The sequence below is a fragment of the Leuciscus leuciscus genome (assembly GCF_965113295.1).
Source record: "Leuciscus leuciscus genome assembly, chromosome: 23".
NCBI lineage: Eukaryota > Metazoa > Chordata > Actinopteri > Cypriniformes > Leuciscidae > Leuciscus > Leuciscus leuciscus.
In genome coordinates, this window is record NC_138747.1 from 4,093,792 (window position 1) to 4,114,788 (window position 20,997).

Sequence of the window (20,997 nt, forward strand, 5' to 3'; positions counted from 1 at the left end):
TAGGAGCGCAATTATTCTGACTAAAATATACATTAGCACTAAATTATAAATATATTTAGCTAAAATACTTGTTGTTGAATATTTGTTGTTGTTGGTGAACATAAATGTGCTAGAGAATTTCAAACCTACATGTGTATTTTTATGATATTAGCTTTGTTTTTATTTTTATTTTAAGTTTAGTAAATTTAACTACTTTAAAAAGCATTATTTTGTTTTTAGATTGTAATGTTGCAATGTTAGAATGTAATGTGATTTGACCCCTTTTTTGGATAGACTGCAGATAGACAGCAAGGTTACACTATGTTTGTTTTTATAACCTTCAATATGAACATTGTTTGTAGGACAATATTGATCAGGATATTAATTTTTTTATTTTTTATTATTAAATACAGGTTTTTTTTTAAATTCAAATAGAAAAATAATAATTAAATACTCAGATTATACCATACATCGCCATTTAGCCCAAAAATTCAGATTTATTTGGCAATTGGCTATTTCCCAACCCTATCGGTTGAAGTTTTAGCTAAACTTTAGGCTAATGATAGCTACATTATTATCACTGTTAAATTGTTATTTAACAATTAGCCTACATTCAGTCCTGATGTCCATTTAGTTTGTTGCGCCCCCCCAAATTTTTTTAGCACCAGCCGCCACTGATGGTAACTAAACTATGGCAACAGCTTTCTTTCCTGTACGCAATGGCGTTTGCTTCGGGGGGTCGGAAAGACTTTTCTTCCCGGGTTTCCCCCTCCGTCTGGCATAAAACATGGTCAGGGTCATCCAGTCTGAAATGTGGACTACAATGTTGGAGTTTTTTCAGATTTTCCATTGCGGCATTCTCTCCATATTCACAATTGTTTGCAGCCTTTAGCCGGTGGCGACCACGCACTGAATCCTTCAGTGGAAAACGAAAGTAACTGACTCCCGCTAAACATTTACTCTTTCAATTCTTGCACCCGGGAACAATACAAGTCGACACCATTGTGACTAAAATTTTGCTAAGTAGTATTACAGCAAGGCAATATTTGACTGATCAAGCCTATCCACAGCAGACTGGTGGGAGTGGCCTTGGACGGCAACGTGCCCAGTGCATTATGGGTGTTGAATTTTTTTGAACCTATTGGGCAAAAGGGATGACAATAGCCATTTTTCTCAGTTTTCTCTAGTCAGGTAGCACCAAATTCACTTTTTCACCTTTCTACTGTATAGACAGCCAAGATTTACTGAAAGCCCATTTTGCCAGCGGTGAAGTAAGCGGTTAAGACATCGCTGACATGCTCCTGATGCCGATCCAAAACTTTGTATCACTTGTATCCTTGGCAGAGAATAAAACATCTTATAATACATTGCGACAAGCTAATTTTGGATGGTGGAGGAAAAAAGATAAATGTTGATTATAAATATACATTATTTTAATTCATATGAATAAAACTGTTTATCCTGCTCAACATTTTTTATGTACTGTGTATCTATATGGTTATTAAAGCGTCACACCATTAGCTTATCAAATGTCAAACTCTATTTTAACCAGCCGTGAGTCGAGTCTCGTGTGTGTTTTGCATGTGACTCTCATGTGACACTCTACAGACCGCAACTATCATGCAAATAGCACTCCTATTTGCATGATAGTTGCTGTCTGTAGAGTGTTTTAAATCTGTCACATGTAAGTTAAGATGCTCTGTTAGAAGCCAGCAACCTTTTTAAGGTAGCCGACAGAAAGGCAGCTTGGCGGTTTTGGATAAGAGCTTAAATTCACAACTTGGCACACCCCTGAATGCCTTATTGCTCTCTGTTTTCTTGTCCTGTCCTCTGGAGACTTCATTTGGCACACTTGCGTGAGCCGCACGTTTCTCCTCTGTGATTTACGCATTGAAAGACCACTTTGGATTGAGAACGTAATTCTGTTTTTGTGTTTCACGTCAGATGTCTGGCTGAATGAGTCAGTGTGGCATGTGTTTATGAGCGTTTAGTGTGTTTACTCGGACGGGTCTTCTGAGCTCCACGGATCAACCGTACATGTTCGGGAGGGCATTAGCGGCCGCATGCAAGCGTAACCTGCCTGTCATGCCACAAAAACACAAAGTGAAAAGCCTGAAAAGCGACTCAATTTGCCGCTCTGTAGGAAAGGCCTGTTAGATGCTCTGAATCAAAGAGTCACATGTTTGTCTAGAAGGAAAGGTCTACAGGAAACATGGAAATAAAATCAAAAATGACACATACTTTAAAATAGTAGTTTTTAACTAGAATTTTACTTCTGTTTTTTTTGTTTTTTTTGCAACGAACATTGTGGGGCGTAGCATGCTAAAGTTGGGTGAGGAGCATTGCTATGCAGCTGCTAAAGTAATGATTTTAATGAATCATTAAAAAAACTCTCAGACTCACAAGTAACCAGTTTGAATCAGTCTGATGAATCATTCACTAAATGAACTCACTGAATCATTCAAAGCAGTTACTGAACTAACATCTGTCTCAATTACCAATCTGCAATTTATCATTATTTCAGTGGTATCTGTTTAATAAAAAAATGAAGTTTTGTGGGCTTTAAGAAACATGAAATGACATGCAAAATATAAATATATATACAGGTCAGGTCAAAAGTTTGGAAACATTACTTTTTTTATATTTTTGAAAGAAGTCTCTAATGCTTATCAAGGCTGCGTTTATTTGATCAAAAATACAGAAAAAAAACAGTAATATTGTGAAATATTATTACAACTTAAAATAATAGTTTTCTATTTGAATATACTTAAAAAAATTATTTATTCCTGTGATGCAAAGCTGAATTTTCAGCATCATTACTCCAGTCTTCAGTGTCACATGTGACATCCAGTCTATCACATGATCCTTTAGAAATCATTCTAATATTCTGATTTATTATGAGTGTTGGACACAGTTCTGCTGCCTAATATATTTGATGAATAAAAGGTTAAAAAGAACTGCATTTATTCAAAATATTTTCTAATAATATAAATCTTCTTTACTATCACTTATTAAAGAAAGAAAAAAAATTACTGACCCCAAATTACTGACCAGTAGTGTATATTGGTGATACAAAAGATTTCTATTTTAAAAAAATGTGCTTCTTTTTTATTTATTTTTAATTTTTTTATTCATCAAAGTATCCTAAAAAAGTATAACAGGTTATGAAAAAATATTAAGCAGCAGAACTGTTTCCAACTTTGATAATGAATCATCATAGAATGATTTCTAAAGGATCATGTGATAGACTGGAGTAATGCTCATGAAAATTCAGCTTTGCATCACAGAAATAAATGATCATTTAAAGTATAATAAATTGAAAACCAATTATTTTAAATTGTAATAATATATCACAATATTACATTTTTTTCTGTATTTTTGATCAAATAAATGCTTGATGAGCAGAAGAAACTTCTTTCAAAAACATTAAAAATAGTAATGTGTCCAAACTTTTGGCCTGTACTATGTATTGAATGAATATATATTTAATACATATTTTATTTTATATTTATTCATATATATTATTTGTTTTATTATTTTATTTTTATATATAGATTAAAAAAAGAAACAAACAAAATAAAACACACCTCCTGTTACGTTAACCCCTGTATAGTATAAACGATGCTGATGGTACAGAGGAGAAATGTCTGTATGAGTTGCTCTTTTAGAGGATACGGTGATAACGTATATGAGTTCTCTCTCCATTTCATACACTGAGTCGAAGACACACACACAACATTCACAACACACAGTAACACAAACTCAATAAAACACAGACATGGCACACACCACAACATCAATACTGGAAGGCCACACACACACACACACACACACTTTGAAGGATAAAAGAGCTTGTGGCCGCGAGCCAAGAATGATCTCAATGGCTCCTTCAGCCTTTGCAGGAGAGAGAAGCATATCGATTGAGACTCAAGGGATCGCCTGTATCAGCGTGTGTGAGTACACATATATTTACATATAGGTGAGTGTGATATGTATGCATGTAAACCCAACCTCCATCTGGTCCTAAAATTGATTATTCAGCAAGAATATAATATGTGGTCTGAAAAACAATGGAAATGGACTCGATTCAAAGGAGTGCGGATGAGCAAGAAATGACGGGAAGATCACAACAGTCCAGACCGACCCTGATTTATTGAATAAAATATTATTTCCCCACCCTCGATTATCCCGGGTGAGTCTGGCACGATTGCATCTTTTTGCTCGGGAAACCACACTGGCTGCCGTCCGTCTTATCGGACTTACAGCCGGAGATAGGAGCAGAAAGCACACAAGACAACTTTATACGTCTCCGACCTCCTCCACTGCCCGGACCAGAGCCCTGCGTCACGGCTGGGGATTGATGCTGTGCTTATTGAACATAACGCCGGACCAAATTGCCTCTCTTGCTTTTACACTGTGAATAATGCAGGAGCCACGTAGTCCTCCGAGCACAGATAAATAATCTATGGAAGCTTCCTGTTGGGTTGAAGCTGGGACGCCCAAACACACCTCCGATAGTCGGGCGACTGACTTCAGATCAATTGTTTTACATAAAAAACAAAACAATGTTTTACATTAAATATTCTTTTTCTTTTGCACAATGTGGATTGAGGTGAAGCGAGAGCAATTCATATTCATAATTAGCAACAGTATTATTTCTCAGGGTTAGGGATTTACTTAAAGCTGCCGTCGGCAAAATTTTTTTGATCATATTCAGTGTAATCGACACTATAATCCGACAGAACAACATAAATAAGGTGGTTTTAGAAAAAAACCCGAGCTTCTAACTCCACCTGGAGCGTGTTATTTGTTTTGCAAAAATCCAGCGCTCCCGCTTCATCAGGTCCAATCAGCGCAGGGGGGTGTGAGATCTGACTGTCAATCACAGGTCGTGCACACGCCACAGATCCCCCCTCACTCGCGCACGTTAATATCACATGCACACGCCACGCCTGAAGTTCGCCTGGAGATTGCATGAAGCGTGATGGCGGAGAGAAAATCTACTAACAAGCTTCCAATTCCTCGGTTATTGCTATCTATGGATAGATTAGCCAGGGCAGCCTACCTCCGAGTCCATGGTGTTGATAGATGCTGAAGAGACGGACGCGTTCACAGAAAATCAGGTACACACGCACAGTGACGCACTGACGAGCACGAACTCGATGGGAGGGTGCTCGCTGGTAGTGGGGAGGGGCATGAGAGTTGTAAACATTCAAAATTTTGGCTAATCGACCCAATCTGCCAGACTTGCCGACGGCAGCTTTAAGTGCGTGATTATTTTTACCTGGCAGACAATAAAAAATAAAAATTAATCTCACAAACATTAAAGGACAGACATGAGGATGGGCTCTTATGACCTTAGCAACTGCATGCAACACCCTGGAAACCAGTCAGAACACTTTAGAAACCACACAACTACACCCTGGCAACCATTTACAACACTTAAAGTCACAGAACGTAAGTTTCGCCGCCATTCAAAACCATAACAAAGTCGTAGCTTGATGACGCCGTGAATGAGCGTGGGATTATGGGAGTTGTCGTCTATCAGCCGTCAAAACAAGCTAGCAAATCAAGTCCGTCTTTTCAGATTTACAGCCGATGGAAAGCAATTCGTCATGACTCGGGCAGAAATCATGTTCATGGGTGAGCTAATGTATTAAAGTTTCATTAACGCTACTGTGGTAAAAGCAGTACAGGGCAGAGAGCCTGGGACATTTTACGCTTTATATGCCTCAATCGGTTGCTGCTGCTCCTTTCGTTTTATTATGTTAATTTTACGATTAACGTTCGCCTCCTTCCCTGAACTTTAACTTTGTTACAGTTATGTTTTATTACTTAAATTCACATTATTTGATCTAATTCTAACGAAATAGCCACTAGTGCTGAATTACTACTCATACTGGTCACTTTATCTGATGAATTAAAATTGTGGGGTAACGCAGAGCCGTTTTACTTGGTCAAAACAATCATACTAAAATACATTTGAGCATGTTGAAAGTTGTTAACATTACTCTGTGGCCGCTATAAGACACTTGTTGCACATTGCATTAAGCTAGATCAATATTAGAATATCATATTAATAAAAGCTGGATGACTTGTGTTGCTAAAATGGCATGCAATTCATTTTAAAACATTGTTTTACTGTTACTAAAGCTCTTTCTGATTATGCTATGTTACCAACTTGACAAAATAGCATTGACTCTGAGACATGGTACATGCATGTGACTCGCGGTAAATCAAGAAAACAAGAGATTCAAAATAATACGACTAACTGTGTTATAAATGTGCTATAACCGTGCTATATATAAAAAGCTATATAGCAGATTCTTTTTCTGACGATAAATGTATCCAAACAGTTGCTCGCATGTCTAATAAAACATAACATACTGTAAAGGTGTTTCCATGGTTTCTATGGAAGTAAAACTGGAAATCGAGGGTAAGATTGATATTGACAGGCGATGCAATAACATGGGACGATACACTGGTTAAAATAGCTGATTTCTCCAGATTTAAACATTATTGGAAACATTTGGGATAATGTAAGTACACAAGTCAACAAAATATATAACATTGTTAAGTAAAACTTAATTTTAATGTCCTTGTTACACGTTACATGTAGTAATAACTATTAATTATGCACAAATACACACAACTAACCCTAAACCAAACCCCAAACCTAAACCTAACCCTATAGTAAGTACATGTAGTTAATTATTATTACACAGTGTTTAAATGCATAAGTACACTGTAACATGGGCACATTAAAATAAAGTGTGACCTATTGTTTGATGGATTTTTTTAATTGTGCCTTTAAGGATTGTGATAGCAACTTTTTCACAGGCAAACAGCATGATGTTTAGATTTGTCGTTAAGATCTAGTGCTGAGTAAGACGAAGTCTAATCTCCAGAGAACTATTAACAGCTGTCTTACACGCACACACGCTTTTGAGATTTCGTCTTCAAAAAGAAACCCAGCACTGTTTGTGATTTATTCATATCTGTGCAATCGTTTCGTGATTATACAATTTACGTTTAAGTAGCAGAGAAACATTCCTCCAAATTAGTGTCTGCTTTTAGCACAATCAAATAAAAGATCATGCAGAATTGAATGTGTTTATACTGTAGCAGTGCTGCACCGCCAAAAAAATTACATAAAAAAATTCCTAGACATGAGGATGATGATACCGGCTGGGATAATTTGGGGGGAAACGGTTCCTCTTTTTAAGAAACTTTGGCTCTCTGAGCTGGATGAGATTAGCTTTGACAAATGTACAATATGCCGTTTCATGTCCACAAAAAGCATATGAAAGTCAGGGAGACAGAGTTAGCGAGAGATGGAACTCAATAATAAACACAAGTTGACAGCATCCAGCACCATTGGCAGCCATCTTTTCTTTTCCCGCTCCGGGAATTCCCAGAAGCTCTAGCAATAATCCATACGCTTTTATTTTTCTGCTCTGTACCTCACAAGCTCTCTCGGTGTTCTCCTCAGAGGCTCACCCACGATCGTCTTACTCATTCACAAAGTTTCTTTATGGATTTCTGCCTCTATTTCTTCTCCAGCCTCCACACCAGGGACTCGAGGTTCGATACACCTACCTGCTGTGAGTTCCAAATTCGTTTGAGCGGATTGTGAGGAAGAGGAGGACGGGTTTGTGGAGAGAATCATTGAGAGGAGAGATCAGTACTATCACAAACACACCTGCTGAGTCAATCCACTCGAAACTGCTGGATTCGGGCTATAGTCTAGCCGTGGCCTCTCGCAATGCTTTAAAGTCATGATGGAATGACCGGAATTACGTCATGAGTGGAGCTAGACACTCTCATCACAATTTTTGACTCAATTAAACAATCATGGCAAATTTGTAACAATAAATATCGAACAAACAGTTTCGCTTCTGTGCATCTTGTGTACAGGAGATGAAAAACAGCGATAAAACTTGCTGGAAAATACTGCCAAATATTGCTGGCACAACGTAACGCGGGGCTAGTTGTAACACGCTTGTTTTAAATACTTCCGCACATGCTTGGATGACGAAACTTTGTGTATTTACTAGTTGCCATATCAACACTATATAGAAAAATTTTTTTTTGGAAGATATCCATAGACATTTATTAAACCATAGCAAAAGTAAATTTCTTACTTAAGTTAATTTTTCATCTCTATTTTTTGTGTTTATTTACAATAAGACAAATCTGATATTATTTTAATCTCCAAGATGTTATTTAACAGTTGAGATAGTTCTTTAATGCTTCGCTAACTAGCAGAAGACACTAGCCGGGTTTAAATCCCAGTTGTGCAGGCGGGGGCATGTTGTAACACTGCGTTACAATGTGCCCCTATTAGAAATATGCTATTATATTCTATACTTTTATTAATTTTATTGAGAAACGTGAGAAAAAGGTGAATAAAGACTGAGAGTCAATGTTCAGAAATTACTAATTATTTATTTGTTTTTGAACTATGTTGTATAGCTGTGTTTTCCTGTGTTCGTAGTCAAAACTCAAAAATGAGTTTATATTTAATAATTAATAATTGCCATTATTTTATATGAAAAAGTTTTTTAATTGTATTTTATTTAGAAAATATTTTAGTTTGTTTTGTATATTTTTTTTATTAGATCAGATAACATTTTAAGGTGTCATATGGTCATGCCACCTATGGGGCATGTTGTCACATTGCACTTCCATTCTTTCGGGGTATATCAAGAAAAAAGTATATACTGTATTAATAAAACAAAAACACATAATTGTACTAGACATGTGGGAAATTAATGTGGGAAAAAATAAATACTCTGAACCATAAGTAGATTTACACAAACTGAGAAAGTCAAAAAGCGTTACTTTGTGCCCCGCTCTCCCCTACGTCATGAGTGGAGCTAGACACTCTCATCACAATTTTTGACTCAATTAAACAATCATGGCAAATTTGTAACAATAAATATCGAACGAACAGTTTCGCTTCTGTGCATCTTGTGTACAGGAGATGAAAAACAGCGATAAAACTTGCTGGAAAACACTACTCGTTTAGCTGGTTTATGAGGCGCCAGACTAAACTACATTTCCCACCATTCTTTATGGCTGCACAACAATGATAAAATACAGATAAAGCACCAATTACACACCTAATGTACATCATTTACTGTTTTTGTTGTTGCATTAGCACTAAAAAGCTTCCTGTCTTCGCCAGAAAGTAGAAAAGAGTTTAAAAAAAAATGAAGCTGCTCAGTGAGTCCAACCAAAATCATTGAAGCCACATCACATCATAATTATGACTTCTGAACTTGTAAGTAGGAACTTCCCAGGGGGACTTGAGTCTGGGAGGTTTTAGTGCATGAATGCATTTAACAAATTTTGGCTTTATGCATGTGGACAAAATCTGCGTAGATCACGAGCTTGCTAGTCACTGCAACTTGTTGATTTGTTTTGCTGCATTATATTGCATATGAAAGCATTACATTCGTGTTTACGAACCGTAACTTTAACAAAAGGAAATCTGTCTGAAAACCCTGAGACAATAAAAACCCCAATGGTTTGAAGATCTCTTTCACATATTGTTGCAGCAAAATACATGTGATTACTAGGTAATCATTCTAGATCGGTTTTCTCGCTCCCCCTGCTGGCTCGGAGGTCAAAAAGACACAAGACGGGCCAGTTTTACTGATTGTTTCTTGGTCAGTCTCCCTCTCTTAATTAAGCAGCATTGGCCTGTATGTTTCTCCACTTTTCTCTAGGCATTAGCAGCCGTTCTAATAGCCTTGATTTATTCCTGTTGGTTTAATCTGCGAGTCTCCAGGCGAATGGAACAACTTGCACGACGGATGCACATCTGTTACATCTTCAGTCTTATGGTATTCGGGTGGGGGGTGTATGTGTGTGTCTATACGCACAACAGATGTGTGTGTACATTTAATCATAATGCGCACAACAGAGTCTTTATTTGCCAGACGACTTGGGCCGGTGGAATTAGTTTTCACGACAATACACACGCTACCTGTCAAAGCAAGACAAACTAAACGAAACTAAATAATAGGCTTAAATATCACAACTGATGAAAAAACAAAAGCAAATGGCACAAAGCAAATCGGATTAAATAGAGCTATGGGTAGAACAGTTTGCCTCACTGGAGGAAAATTCCTCGAGACTGTGATACTAAAATATTCTTTCCCTCTGCAAATAACAAGTCGGTTCCTCACGGGTGAATCTCTCAAAAAACAAACACAAGTCTGGGGCGTATTTCAGCACAACATAAAAATAAAGCAATAAATAAGTAATTATATGGAAAGCACCATTTTTGGACTGACATTTTCAGGTTGAAGTTTTGATTGTGTTCTATGTAATTCATATTCTCAATGTGTAAACGTTTAATTTTCATTACAATTTAAATACATATATGTATAAAATATTTAATTTAAAAAATGCATTGTGGTAAAATTACCCAAAAAAGGTTAAGAAATAGGATTCAATTTCATTAAAACTAAGATTTGGTGACTCTCTGGTCTCTCTCTCTCTCTCTCTCTCTCTCTCTCTCTCTCTCTCTCTCTCTCTCTCTCTCTCTCTCTGTCTCTCTCTCTCTCTCACACACACACACACACACACACGTTGGGTTTCCATGTTTTATGGGGACATTCGGCTTAATATTTTTGTACTGTATCCCCTTACACTAACCCTACCCCTAAAACTATCCTTCACAGAAAACTATATGCTATTTTAGATTTTCAATAAACATTATTCTGTATGATTTATAAATGTAGGGGACATTTGGTCCCCATAACGTAGGGAATACCAGGACCACACACACACCCACACACACACACACATCCACACACCCATCCACACACACACCCACACACACACCCCCACACACACACCCCCACACACACACACACACACACACACACACACACACACACACACACACACACACACACACACACACACACACACACACACACACACACACACACACACACACACACACACACACACACACACACACACACACACACACACACACACACACACACACATCCCATCCCCACTGGTTTCTCATTCGCAGCTCCATCATCATAGTTTCTTAGTGAAACTACCTAACTACTGCAATTATCCTCTCTGTCGCTGTGACTACCGCTCCCATGGCTACTGCCACCATCGCTAGGTAACCAGGGACTCTGGTGGATGCTGGTAAATGGCTTAGTTCTTTATCAGAGCTAACAGAGCGAGTGCAGGGATGGAGAGAGTGTTTTAATGTGTGTTTGGTGTCTAGAGGGCAGGAATGGCTTATGATGGAGAGCTCAGGGGCAGGTTTCTGTGCCTTTATAAGTGCTCTGGTGAACTGTTTCCCAACACTGCTGTTCAAGTACCTACTGTATGGTGTAAGTATGAGGTCAGAATTAGAAGTGGTAAGATAAAATGATGCAAATAATAAAAAGACAATAAATTAACAAAGAAAAGGTTTGATTCACAAATAAATGACTTCTATGAGATCTTCTAATGAACTATTGTATCTTTTTGACCTATTTGTAAAAAAAAAAAAAAAAAAAAACAGCCTTTAAAAGTAATTTACCTTCAAACAAGTGACTCATGTGAGCCGGTTCTGTATTGAATCAGTGAATCTTTTTTTTACTGATTCATTAAAAATAAAACAGCTCATACATTAAGAATAATTTGTTTGTACACATACATAAAAAAATACTCTTGTGCTGATTCTTTTAATGAATCAGTAAATCCTTTTGACTCATTCAATAAAATAACCAGTGAGCTGGTTCTATTAATGAACTTTTGACTGGTTCAGTAGAAGAACCAGCTCATTAGGATCATTTGTTCAGAACTCTGCTTGCTAAACTGATGGATGACAGTGTGAATGATGTATGCAGAAGTTAGCCAATCATAACAGCAGACATCCCACCTCTGCCGGAAATATCCCGCATATTGATAGCGGCTCCCTGACGCCCCGCAAATTATATACAATATCCCGGAAAACAAGAAAGTGAGCGAGAGTGAAGCCCTGTTTCCACCTGTAATAAGATGTGCTTTTCGATGATCTGATCACGAATGCTCAGCTAAGATGCATTACCGCTTATCACGCGTTTCCAATGCATCTTCTGTTACCACTTGCATTCGGATTTCGTTGAGACCCTCCCCTTTAATTTCGACACAATATACAGTACATTACTTTCACTTTGGGCACACACATACTATTAGATGAACGAACCAATGTTACGCAGCTTACATTAATATTATATGATATAATATGGAATAATAATACATTTTTGCAGGGTGGGATGTCTGTAATAGGGGTCTTATAGTCTTAAAGGGAGTGTAGTGAAAACATGTTGTTTAAATCCAAGGGTCAGAGAAAGGGTGTAAAATGGATGTAAAAAACTATATTATGATTATTTTTGTCTAAGGAAAAAAGGAAAACATGCTACAAAATGAATAATATTTCCCATTTAAAAACTGCAGAGATGCCCTGCAGAGCCTTTTCATTTGAACTCTCTCTCTCTCTCTCTCTCTCTCAAGCCTTTGGGCATTTGTGTCATTGTTGCAGCCCAAAATCCCCATGAGTGTCTCGTAGAGACAAAATAAAACACATTTGAATCTGATTTAAGTCCTAATGTACGCTAATGTATCCTACTTCGCTTGATTGGATCCAGAAATAAGAAATGTGCTTATTGGTTGAACACACACACAAACGGCCTGAAATATGTGTATCCCAATATATAATGTAAAATGCAAATTTCCAAAAGGATGAATCTCTGGAAATAGTTCTGTTCTAGGATTTTACACCCTAATACATATAATTACACGGCCAGCAAACTGGAAAACAAACCAAAAGACTCGCCACCATTGCCCTTTCAGCCGTCAGGTGAAACCGTCATCAGTCAGAATGTCGTTGCTCATTCAGACCTGCCGTCCCTCCAGACAAAAACATCTTGTATGATTATTGATTCAACATCAGCTGTCCACCCATTTTCTACCCTGTTTTCAACATGTCAAACAAATTTGGAGGAATGATCCGCATTGAAAAATGGCCCGAGGGATGTTCTATAGCAGAGTCTGCGATCGCCACCACACATAATGCTTTTCACAGACGGACAAATACACATTTCATGCCTGTCATGTTTCCGGAGCTTGTGTTGAATCGTGTTAAACGTTTAAAGAATTACATTTGCCTGGGAAATTACGTTTTAAAGAGATAGTTCACCCAATAGAACATTCTGTAATCTTTTACTCATCTCCTTATTTCTTTGGAACGACATGAGGGTATTTTCACGCTGCTCTTTTCAAAATAACAAAAGCATACAGTCATCAAGCTCATAAACAGACAAAAAGTTACCATAAAAGAAGTCCATACAATTATTCATTATAAGAACCAGTCCATAAGAGTCATTTTTTTGTACAATCATTCAAACAAGAGACTCCTGTGTGCTGGTTCTCTTAATGAATCAGTGACTCATTTTGGATGTGTATTTTAGAAGCATTACATGTGCCTGGAAAATACATTTTAAAGGGAATGTTCACTTAAAATGATCATTCTGTTATGTTTATTCACCCTTATGTCGTTCCAAACATTTAATGCAACATTAATTACAAAGTCGAACAGGCCACACATATTCAAGCTTGACATGTTAAGACAAAGATCATTGGTTCTTGCATGTCATAATGATTTGGGACGACTTCAGAAGATTTGAATATAGCGCACACCTGTATGGACCAGTTATGAGATGCTTTAATTGTCCTGTGTTTTTAGTTTGATATCTGCAATACCCATTAACTCTAGCTGTATAGAAAAGAACAAATCCGACGTTCAGCTAAACATTTCATTTTGTGTTTCATAGTCACAGTGGTTAATAAACAATGACAGAATTGTAATATTTGGACGATCCATCCCTTTAAAAGGCTATACATGTCTTCACAATGTCTATCAGTAATGTTTATGCGTTAAACGTTGCCTCCGTCTCATAAAGCTGAGTAAGATCAGTGCGCGCGGCTCAGGTGAACGACTCGTGTAGGTAGAGCATCAGAGGAGACGCGCGGCTGCACTCATCCGTAGGTTCGTTCTATCACCGCGCTAAATCGGCAATGTGCTGACATTTCTCTTCATTAGAGGCAGTGAGCGGGAACGCGGGGACCGGAGACATGCTTCATTACGGTTCTTCATTTAAAGGGGCCATGCCTGAGCTGACACATTAGAGTCATCCGCACTGGGACGGCCAGCGGTTGCGAGGAGAGGGCTGTTTTCAAGAGGGCTTCAGATCGTAGAAAGGTCATGTAAAATGGACAAACACACACAAACACATCCTCGCTCAAGCAAGATCAATGATTAAACCATGAAATTAGCCAGACAAAAAATAACAGACGGCAGCTTTCTCTTCAATGTTTGGGAAACCTGTTCGAAACAATCATATTTCCAATCTATTTGGTGACACCAATGCCAGATGCACACAAATCCTCCAAATCTGACATATAAACAGGGTTTAGTCACATAGTTTGATTGTGCATTGGTGAGGTTTCCCCGCTGTGGAGAGATCGGATCACGTTTCTAATAGCGAACAGCCTCTCACCTCGACTCCCTGCACTTTGAGCTTCATGTGATCCTCCCGTGTGGTTTTCCCATCTTTCCTCTTCTTCCAGCAGTAGCCATCTTTTCTGTACTTCACCTTCTTCCTGTTGTAGAGGATCATAGACCCATTCTGTGGCCTGAGACAGAGAAAAAGAGAGAGTTTCAAATGACACTGCCACAGAATAAGAAGGATTTGAAAGGCTTTGAGGGATAAACACATGTGCACTATTATATAATGTAGTCGAAATTTTGAAACTGTTTTGTAAACCAAAAACATGAAGTACACAAAAGAGAAAAAAACTAAAAACTAAATGAAATTATGTTTTTGAAAGACTGAGAAAGAAAGACACTAAGGGCCAGGTTTACTAAACAGGGTAAATTAGCATGAAAGCACAATTCCATAAAAGTGCCGATGGGAGTGGAAAGTTCTGCTCGTGATCTACTGACGACACGCAAAATAAAGAACACAGATCATTTCCATAAATACCAACACAATCTACCAAGAGCAGCACAAATTAGCATCTGGTTTAAGACATGCTTTTTTTTTGGGTGCAAATACCAGTAAACTGACTAGCGCAAACCTAAAAGTAAATCCAGGGCTGAAAAACACTGATTGATCGATATTATGTATGAGGGATATACATTTCGGTAAGTTGTACTGTATCTTTTAACACACTACATGTTCATTCGAGTTTATTATAACTAGTAGAGATGATCGGTTCACGTGCCGCTTGAACTGAGGCACTACAGCGATCTGTCACGTCACATTTACAAGCGCCAAAACGGCATTTATAGTTTGAATTTTGTAATCAAATTGACAGAATCTGAGAGGTGAGAGAATTTGTTTCATATCAAAAGTACCCTGCTCTGTCTTTTCTGCCGGTGTCAGTGTCCTCTTTGCTTCGTGATTTTTCTCTGCGTGAGAAAATGGATGTGTGTGGAAAGTGTCAATTGCGTGAGTCTCACGCTGAATGCGTGAGAGTTGGCAGCCCTGAGTAAATCACCTTGCATAATTCATTTCAATACTCTCCTCCTATAAATGTTGCGTCTGAAAGGGAAACTCCTACAAATGCATATGCAATAAGATCAGCCACAGAAATAACCCTACCCATATCCCATGCCTTTTTAGTGCTAATCATGACAGAATTTTTTTTAATGCCAAAAAAGGGTACCCTGGTAATCCAGAGTTCTCACGAGAGCACAAGTTGAATTTGCTCAGCGAGTTACTCTGGTGTCGAGTAATGATGCTCATTAAATATGCCCCTCGATCTGAGCTGCACCAATCACATCGGGTTATCTGATATAGGCGGGCCAGAGGCGAGCTAAACAGACGACGGCAGCGCTGTGACGTCGAAGTCATCAGTAAACATTGCAAGATGGCTATGGATGAATAGCAGTTGTTTGAAACGGCTTTGGCCGCTACAATGAATGAGTTAGACTTGGCTTTTTCCCAAAAGAGGAACAGAAGACGCCGCTCGAATCGTTCCTTTGCAAGAAGGACGTTTTTGCTGTTTTGCCGACCGGAAGAGTCTAATCTACCAGTTAGCTCCGCTGGTAGCTAAGCATATGGGGTTTATTGTTGTGATTGGTCGTAGTGTTATCCAATTGCGTGCTGTGAGATTTTCAAATGCATGCTTGGTGCCGCCCCTCGAGCTGGCCGAGTTTCATTGACCGACACCAGACCATTAATCTTTCAGATTTAGGTCTGGATTTCCAGGCTAAAAAAAGGGTGAATCAGGAATCAAAATTAGTTTTATTACCAAGAAATGTGCTTGAAATTCTATACATAAATATGTATAATAATAAAATAATACAGAATAATATGTTGTGTTTTCATGTTTTATGGGGACTTTCCATAGACGTAATGATTTTTATACTGTACAAACTGTATATTCTATCCCCTAACGCTAAACCTACCCATCACAGAAAACTTTCTGCATTTTTACGTTTTCAAAAAAACATCACTTAGTATGATTTATTAGCCGTTTTCCTCATGGGTTTGTAGCACAGGTAATAAGATGCAATCTGAAATAAAAGCACACAGCATTCAGAGTATACCAACCTCCTTCAGTTTATATACTCATGGAAGGATTTCCCCCCAAATTATTCATAATTCCACCAATAATAAAACACTTTAACACACCAATGACTTGAGCCTCTATCGCTCAGAGCTGATGTGTGGAACGAACAGCTCATTATTATCATAACCGTATCAGAGATGGAGTAAAACACGTTAGCTTGACGGAGTGCTTTCCAGACCGCAGCGGTGCAGGATTAATATCACATTGAGGGCCTTTATGTGGCCCGTCCGTTCCCATTTATACTGGAGGTTTATTGCCAGCTCTGCATTTGTAGAGAATTCCTCTCTGGCCACTTCTTGGTTTGACACAGAAACAATCGGTCTTGGGACTGTATTTAAAGGGAATTGGCTTGATGACTCTTTAAAGGTTGTGTTATATGCATTAGCTGGTTCTGCTCATTTTTCACCGGTGACGAACAATGCCATGGGAACGCTTCTTGGGTGTTGTTTGCCAAAACCAATGAAGAAGGCTGAAGTGCCCTGCCAGAACGTGCCATGCTGTTTATGGGAGAGATGCTTTTGAACTTTGGTCTGTAGTTAGTTTGGGGATTTTTTTCTCTCTCCATAAAATAATAACACAGGAACAGGGAATCAGAATAAGTAACATACAAAACTGCATTTCCTGTTCAGGCACTAAGGGTCAACAGATATGGAACATTTGTGATATACAGTACAGGGCAAAAGTTTGGACACATTACTATTTGTAATGTTTTTGAAAGAGGTTTCTTCTGCTCATCAAGCCTGCATTTATTTGATCAAAAATACAGAAAAAAAATGTAATATTGTGATATATTATTACAATTTAAAATAATTGGTTTTCAATTTATTATACTTTCAATTATCATTTATTCCTGTGATGCAAAGCTGAATTTTCAGGATCATTACTCCAGTCTTCAGTGTCACATGTGACATCCAGTCTATCACATGATCCTTTAGAAATCATTCTAATTTACTGTTATTACTATAGTAAGTACAGGTAGTAACGTGTAACTAAGTCACCTTAAAATAAAGTGTCACTGATTTTTTTGTTGTTGCATTGTGACATTTTCAGTGAAGCCTCAATTTACTCCCAAATTGCCATAACCATAAATATACAATATGAAAACAATTACTTAATTAATGATAATTAAAATTAATTAATGAATAATAAAAAAAATAAAAAAAAGTGAAATTGTGCTCAATTATCATCAAAATAATATAGCAAAAATGCAAAAAGGTCCCAAAAATATTTTTCTTTTCTTTAAATAAATATAAATCCTTATTTTCTTTTGATGTTGTTGTGAAATATGACCTGCAAATGTTTTCATGAGATCCCTCCTTACAGTGAGCGAGAATAATTTCTCTTAGAAGTGGAAATTCAAAGAAACATGTTTCCCCATTAAGACAAAGGTGAGCATTTTGTATCGAACGCTTCTCAGAATGCTTAATATTTTAACAGGACTATTTATCGTGAGTGCGTTCAAGCCATTTGCTCGGCTCCTTTTCCTCGGGACCTTTGGGTAAGCCATTTTCTTTTTTAATTGAAGGCAGTTTGTTCCAGAAAAAAATGAAGCACTTTAGCAGGGGAATGTGAGGTGGGCCCGGAGCAGATTTGCGAAAAGCAGCCAGAACAAGAGTCTCTCTCCTTCTCTGTGTGTACTTAGGCGATCCAATTAATCTTATCAGAATTATACATATTTATACATGGAGAGCAGGGCAAAAGGAACGCGAACTGTTCCGTTATCACATTTGGATGACAGGACGCCTCTTCTGTTTCAGAGACTTAATGTACCAGACAGAAATGGAAAATTTAGGCAGGGAAGGAATGTTCTTAAAGGGATGTGGTTGGGAATACTGTCTTATTCAAAGGGCGGTTTATGTTTGATTAAACATAGTCAGTCGATACAACCGTGTAGGACTTCAGCAGAGCTTTAGATATGTGTATAATGAATAATAAATGGGATTGTAATGCTTTAGAACGTATTCATAATAAATCAAATCTGTAGTAGTCGCACTTGAGTGCCGACATGCTTTAGAAGGATATTATAATGCAATCGTGGAATAACTTTACGGGCCACCCTAATTCATAGCAGGTGTATTTTTTTTTTAAAGACACCAATTATAATACAATATCAAAGAGCGAAATCGCAAAGCTACACATACAGACACAGCATTCTGGCAGTGTGTTAGATTTTCCTCATAGCAACCCCTGGAAACGTTCAGGATAGTTAGAAATTCTCTTCTCGCCACAGGTTTCTAAATTATTCATTTTTACTCAGTTCATTTTACACATAAATAAGGCGTCTGTGCTGTGGTGGTGAGAGAGCTTTCCGATGAAGGTCGTATATACCCGAAAGACACTGTGGGAACTAGCGACATAATTACAATGGTAAAAGAGAGAAGCAAGACACAACACTTCAGTTATGAATAAGCCAAATTCGGAATGTTCGCAGATTTGCGCAAGTGATCTCCTGAGAAAACAAAGATTATATACAGATGAAAACATGCAGATATCGATGCCGTGTTGCAGCAGTTAGAGTATGTTAGAGCAAATATCTTAAAGGGTTATTTCACCCACATTTATTACCCTCATGTTGTTCCAAACCCACAAGACTTTCGTTTATCTTCGGAAAACAAATGAAAGTCTTTTTGATGAAATCTGAGAGCTTTCTGTCGCTCCATTGACAGCTACGCAACTACCACTTTGATGCTTCAAAAAAGTTCATAAATAGATCGTAAAACTAATCCATATGGATTGAGCGGTTTAGTCCAAATTTTCTGAAGAGACTCGATCACTTTATATGATGAACAGATTGAATTTAGACTTTTATTCAAAAAGTCTACATTTTATTTAAAAAGTCCACACACTTTATGGAGGAACAGAAAGCTCTCAGATTTCATCAAAAAGATCTTGATTTGTGTTCCGAAGATGAATTAAAGTCTTACGGGTTTGGAACGACATAAGGGTGAGTAATTAATGACATAATTTTCATTTTTGGGTGAACTAACCCTTTAAGTCTTGGAAATCATGAATAAAAAATCTAAATGAGAGTCAAAATGAGAAACAAAAGTGACCCCCCACCCCACCACCACACTAGAAATGAAGGGCCATGTTAAATGCATAGTACACTGTGGTACACATTTTGAACATTAAGGGCCCTATCTTGCACCCAGCGCAATTGACTTTGTACACCGACGCATGTATCATTCCTATTTTGCACCCGACGCACAGCAGACTTTTCCCTCCACAGACGCACGTCGGTAAATTAGGGATGAACTTGCACTCCCGGGGGCGGATCAGCGAAAAGAGGAGGCGTGTTCCGGCGCAAACGTTCCCTGGTGCTATTTTGCAGTTCCAGAAAACAATTCCGCCACAGACCAGGAAAAACCTAGTCTAAAGTCAGTGGCGTGTTTTCAGTGGTGCGTTCAGATGCTATTTTAAGGGCGCATGCTTGGCCATAATGTAGCGTGTGCACAATGCGCATACACTTAGCTTCTCTACTCTACACAAACGCAGCAGTTGACCATACATAATTAAATATTCCACACGAGGGAAATCATTGTGGTGTTCATGAAGATGCGAAAAAATAGGCATAAAGTTTACACATTTACCCAAATTATTATACGCCTGTTTAACCGAAGCTAATTTGGGAGGGTTTCTCCCATCCCCATACAATGTCACCTCTCTGTCTTTTACGGCCCTGACGAGAACGCCGGTCTCCTCGGCTGTGAACCGCTCCTGGCAAGTCCGGCATTATAATAGCAAGCCGCCATGGAACAAGCGCGCCTGCTCTTAAATGTGAGATGACACTCTGATTGGTTTATTTGACGTTACACCCAAACCACACCTATGAATAACGAAGCTACTTCAGATCAACCCATTTTAGATTTGCGTCGGGCGCAAGAGTCATTTATCCCGCCGGTATAATAGCAACAGCGCCCAAGACCCGCCCACAAAGTTACTTGTGTTTCGTGTTTGATACTTGAGTTTCAGATCGCTAAAATAGGGCCCTAAATATGCTCTGCTGTATATTCCACATTTTAGCAAATGTAGTAGGTCCATGTATATGTAGAAACATATACTACAGAAATAGTACAAGCACTTTAGTGCTAGTATGAATAGTACTATTTTTGTTTTATTTATTGGCCTTTTAACTAAATTTGGCCATGCATGGAATAGCATACTACCAAATGAACAAGGCCAAATATAGGTCCATAAATAAAATAAATAAGTGTAACTGTTGCAGACACACACATACACAAAAGAGACCCAAATCAAGCCTTATCTAAACATCAAAACGCTTGACTCGACCATCAGGGCATCAGACGCCTGTTAACAGACAGCAGCTCCTGGTGTGTGTACAGTCACGCTGGCATTTAGCCACCTAAAGGA

General features: G+C 38.1%; 1 protein-coding gene across 7 annotated transcripts in view; it reads right to left on the reverse strand.

The window, feature by feature from the left end:
* Window positions 1-20,997, reverse strand: part of camta1b (calmodulin binding transcription activator 1b) — a 291,768-nt gene that overhangs the window by 94,761 nt on the left and 176,010 nt on the right. For all 7 annotated transcript variants that reach the window (XM_082155754.1, XM_082155750.1, XM_082155751.1 and 4 more), the window contains one exon: window positions 14,547-14,682. In XM_082155754.1, the coding sequence (XP_082011880.1) occupies window positions 14,547-14,682 (136 nt within the window). The remainder of the gene's footprint in view (window positions 1-14,546; window positions 14,683-20,997) is intronic.